Source organism: Penaeus japonicus, unplaced genomic scaffold, assembly GCF_977035675.1.
Source record: "Penaeus japonicus unplaced genomic scaffold, GWHDUDI00000001_assembly GWHDUDI00000036, whole genome shotgun sequence".
Lineage (NCBI taxonomy): Eukaryota > Metazoa > Arthropoda > Malacostraca > Decapoda > Penaeidae > Penaeus > Penaeus japonicus.
In genome coordinates this window covers 14,335,039-14,340,038 of record NW_028234438.1, presented here as the reverse complement: position 1 = coordinate 14,340,038, position 5,000 = coordinate 14,335,039, and the positions used below count along the sequence as shown (strand labels likewise).

Below are 5,000 nucleotides of genomic sequence, written 5' to 3'. Positions count from 1 at the left end.
ACATGTAGCTGCCATAGTGTCCAGCCATATTCCACATATCTGTGAAGTCAGCACACTCCACAAGACAAAGGTGCCTTCATACCAGTTCTTATGCAAACCTACTTGGGTTTCATCACTAGGAGGAAAAATCAATGAAAGCTTGCTACCAACCTCCTTAGTCGTATATGAGAGTGTTTGTTATCCAAGTCAATAATTTTTCTCCCCACAAAAGAAATGATTTTACATATTAGGTGTAATATCTGAAACAGAGTTCTTGGATTGTCAAAAATACCTTATTGGATAATAAAAAAAAAAAAAAAAAAGAGATGATAGGGCCAACAATTTATTTATTAACGTAATTCTCACTGAGCCCCATTAATAAATGGCTGGTTTTATTTTATAATAATCATTCTCATATTTTCTCTTATATATAAATATATATTCCATTCTTTGACAGCAACTCACGTACAAACCATTTTTTCCACTCATAACTGCTTTTTCTTGAATATTTTCCAGATAAGTAACACTCCCGTACACACAAAAATAAATATCACTAAACATTTACGTGTTCCACCAGTTTCCCTTCCTCGTAAAAAATAATTTCCAATGTGATTATTGGTTGTTCACAATTGCCTTCTTGAAATACGATGGAGCAGGGGGACAATTAGTAAAGAATTATGCATCTATGACTTATTGCAAACCCATAATGTTGTATAAACAGAGTTCTGCATCATCACACTGCTGAAGTACTGTTTTGTCGATAGCAATCCAGCCTGTGATTTTTTATATTTTCTTTTTATCTTACTTTATAAAAAAAAAATAATGATAATAATAATAATCAATAATTAGTAATGATTAATAACAATAATAATAATAAAAAGATAAAATCATATCAGTTATCTAGGCTGATAAACTCCCTGAAAATCTCAACAACCTATGGGACAATAGTAGTAAGTACATGGCAAAAATATACACACAAACCATACTTCATACCACTGCAACAGTAGAAAATGAGAAAAGCTTGTAAAAAAAATCACACTTGAGATCACATATTTTGAGAATGAGTTTCCTTATGAAGGGCATTAACCACGCTCGTTAGGTCGTCTAAATTACTCTAATAGGATCCTATATAAAACATTTACACCTACTGAAACATAGGTACACCACAGGGTTTTTAAGTATTAAAAAGTCTTCGAATGACTTTGACAATCACATGGGGAAATCCTGCCCTTTCCCATTCTAAAAAGCCCCCTTTCTAGATGAGCAACGCATCCCACCGCCTTCACGAACTGCTCCTGCACTGTTGGAGACAAGAACACGCCTCTCTCTCTGGCAGCTTGGAGCAGCTTGTGTGGGGAAAAAAGGGGAAAAAAAAGAAAAAAGAAAAAATGCATTGGGATTGCCATCTCACCTTGAAAGAGGTTTAGTAATTGCAAACGTGTCACTTGTTACTGAGCAATCATACCCTGGCTAAATACAGTCCAGAAGTAGAGGTGGATTGAGACTAGATTCAACATTAAGATGCTAGGGGAAAAAAAGGGAAAAAAAAAAAAAAAAAAAAAATCATTATAATTAAATAAAGGGGGGATGGGGGAGATTGATAAAAAGAAAAGTTTAAACATTTTTAAATAATAGGCTAAAAAGTTGGGCATTGAAGTTCTCTTCCAGGAAATAAATAAGCAGATGTATATTTATCAGGCATCATGATAACATGAGATTTGTAAGAAACCTTGATGGATAAAAACAGATTTTCTGCTTCATAAACTCAAAGCATTTTATAAATCCATTCTATTTGTGCTATACTGAAGAACCACAAGGCATAAGAGCCGAGATAAAAAAAGAAGTTTCATACATCAATCGAAACTAAAAATAGAAATAAAAATAAACAACAATCATCTCTCCAGAAACACATAAAGAGGAGATACGGGAGCCTAATAGTAGTTATGCGAGTTTCTTGGTTGACTCCCAGAATGCCCATATGGCTGAGAATGGTTATGCCGACTGGAGTACTCCTGTCCATAGTGGTCGTTCAGAGGCTGCAATCTGGGACTGTAATCTCTGGATGTCCTGTGATCACTTAGGTTTTCGATACTGGAAGCGCCTTCACTCCTCCGCCACTCAACACCACTGTTGTGGTTCCAAGTCCTGTTCTCGTGGTTGGCGTGCTGTAAGGAATTTTCCTCACCCTCGCTCTGGTGGTGCGAGTGAATTGTCCACACCGAGTTATTCCGGTCACACCAGTCGTTCTTGTCTATCCGGTCATGCCGTTCGCCTCTCTCATTCCTGTCAGCCCTCTCGCCCCGGTCCCCTCCTTCCCCTCTATTGTCACTTCTTTCTCGTCTTCTCTTCTTACTACTGCGTTCCTCTATTTGCTTTTTGTATCTTTTGTCCTTCAGCACATCCTGGAGCACAACCTTCACCTCCTTCAACCCATGTCCCTCTTGGTCTCCATCTTCCTCCTCCTCCTCCTCTTCCTCCTCTTCAAATGGCCTTCTAGGTATCTCCTCCAGCTGTTCCTCTTCCTCCTCCTCTTCCTCCTCATTCTGTTCCACCCGATACTCTCGCTTCCTCTCTTCACCAACACTATAATACGCCCCTGAACCCTCTTGTTTCTTAAGAGTTAATTTAAGACCAATCCCTCTTTCCTCTGTTCTTATGCGCAAGGGAGGGACTATTGCCCTATCGTCTGATTTCAATTTGATTTTAAGCTTTTTTGGTGGTCTGTCCTCCTTCTCCCTATCCCTTCCTCTTTCTTTATCTCTCTCTTTAACTTTATCAGATTTTCTTCTATCTCTGTCTGTCCTTTCTTTTCTCTTATCTTTGTCTGTCCTATCAGCACCTATTTTTGATACCGGAGAATGCACTTGCCTGAAGGATTCCTTTCCGCTCTCCTCGTACTGGGGAGATTTCACCTTTTTTGCATTGTCATTTTGGGTTTGGTACATCTCTGGGGACTGAGAATGAACCGGAATTCTGTCTAGCACATTTGCCTCAGAGTTCGTCCAAGTATCGTACTCTAGCAATGAAGCCTGGCTTTTTACAGGACTGTTCTGTCTACTTGTACACACCACTTCACTATCACAAATCACTAACTCCTGTTCTTGCTCCAGCTCCTGTTTTGAATCTCGGTCACTCGACACATCTAAATCACTCATTTTGCTGCTGCAGTTGACGCTCACTGCACTTGGCACATCCTCCTTTGCCTCCTCTTCAGCCTTGGCCTGTTCCTCCTCCTCTTCCTCCATAAAGATCTGAAGTTGGGAATCTCCTTCCATGCCATCATCAAACTCTTCCAATTCTGCTTTTTCTTCCTTCAACTCACCCTGTGTTGCTTCTTGCTCGATCTCACTCTTACCCTCTTCTTTGATTTCCTCTGTCGCTGCCTCTTTTACCACTTTATCCTCCTCCACTTCTACCTTCACCTCTTCCCCTTCCCTATCTTCTTCCTTGACTTTCTCCTCCTCTGCCTCTTCCTCCTCCTCCACTTCCTCTTCATCTTCGTCCTTTATCCAAGGCTCAAATGTGTATATCTTCTGGTCATCCCACTCAAGCTCCCAGGGATACGGGGGGTCAGGCGGTATCGCCTCACCACTAATCCAATGCTGCGGTGCTAACGGTAGCTCTAAATCTGAAAGAGAACCCTTCATTAGACCTATAGAACATAATAGCTGAAGCTCCACTTCAGCACTAATCTGAGATAACTTGGGAGACATATAAAAAAATATGCATCTTTGAACACATGAATACAAATGAAATTGCAGCCCGATACTAACTCTTCCCATTCTGGACATCATTCTTATCTCTCTCAATATTTATCTTTTCTTCCTGTACAAACATCCGGTAGAGCATCACCATCTCTGAGGAGGCATGCCGCCTCTGCAAATAAAAGAGTTCTTTAAGAAATACAATTCATAAAATATAAACCTTAGCATTAATATTTTTTAAGCCAAGCAATATGCTTACAGGTTCCAACTAATTTCTAAATAAGAACATAAATCAATATATAATGAAGTTACTCACCATACTGTCTTTTATAAGGAGTGACTGGTACTTGTATTTCATATTATTATACTTCTTGAGAAGACTCTCTGCCTGAACCTCAAACTGGCCATCAGATTCAGCCAGATCCCTTGGAGTAGGACCATGGTCACTGTACACATGGTAACGGATGAGCCGCTTACAAGCATCAATCTTATTTTTGAATGGATTGCGGTAATCTGGGTTCAAAGCGCCATTTTGGTCTGTTTTCAGCTGGTGCTCAAACCTGTGTGTGTGAATACCCAGTGTTATTAACATGTCTTTATTTCAGAATAGACCATGATTTTCGAAAGATTTATTTAAAAATTCAAACTGCAATTTTAATAATTAAATAATGAATGAATATCAGAAAATCAAATTGCTCTTACAACTGATCCTTGGTGATACTGAAGGCTGGCGATGGAGCAGGTGCTTTAGACTGGCTCTGGCAGTGCTGGTCCTGAGTCCCCATTGTCACGGTGACGCATGAGGAGGCAGCTGTGGCTGGAGTCTGCACCACCACGCTCGTCGTCACTAGTGCCTTTGGGGAGGGACCCGGGGCAATGGGGTGGGAGGCAGGTGGGGTGGCTGAGGGCACCGGGGAGCACTGGGGTGGGGTTGTCTTCACAGAGTAGCTCAGGCTATTGCTCGTGGTGCAGCTGGAGACGGTGGTGGACGTGGTGGGCACAGTGGGTGAGGGAACTGAGGTGGCAATGGTGGGCATGCTGGCACCCACAACTGGGCTGGCACTCACTCTGCTTTGCCCAGAACTCCCTGCCACCTGTGTCACAAAGGGGGGTGTCTGTGAGACAAAGGTCTATTTGGAGGTCAGCACGCTGGGTAAGCCGAGGCTTAAATTAATAGCCTGAAGCATCAAGCCTACACATTTCAAAATACTCTGGCATTATGACCATATAATTTTTCTTCCATCTGACTATAACATCTAGAAGACAATATTTGGCACATAACTAACAAATACCAATCAAGATTTACTTCCCAATTTT

At 41.0% G+C, this 5,000-nt stretch overlaps 1 protein-coding gene across 7 annotated transcripts in view; it reads right to left on the bottom strand.

The window, feature by feature from the left end:
- Positions 1 to 5,000, bottom strand: part of LOC122259853 (uncharacterized) — a 78,744-nt gene that overhangs the window by 1,909 nt on the left and 71,835 nt on the right. For 6 of the 7 annotated variants that reach the window (XM_086531587.1, XM_086531592.1, XM_086531588.1 and 3 more), the window contains 4 exons: positions 4,386 to 4,798; positions 4,000 to 4,243; positions 3,753 to 3,855; positions 1 to 3,607 (listed from right to left, as the gene is read on the bottom strand). The exon at positions 1 to 3,607 is cut by the window's left edge and continues 1,909 nt beyond it. In XM_086531587.1, the coding sequence (XP_086387713.1) occupies positions 1,911 to 3,607; positions 3,753 to 3,855; positions 4,000 to 4,243; positions 4,386 to 4,798 (2,457 nt within the window). In that variant the 3' untranslated portion in view covers positions 1 to 1,910. The remainder of the gene's footprint in view (positions 3,608 to 3,752; positions 3,856 to 3,999; positions 4,244 to 4,385; positions 4,799 to 5,000) is intronic. The other variant, XM_086531591.1, reaches the window with a different exon arrangement.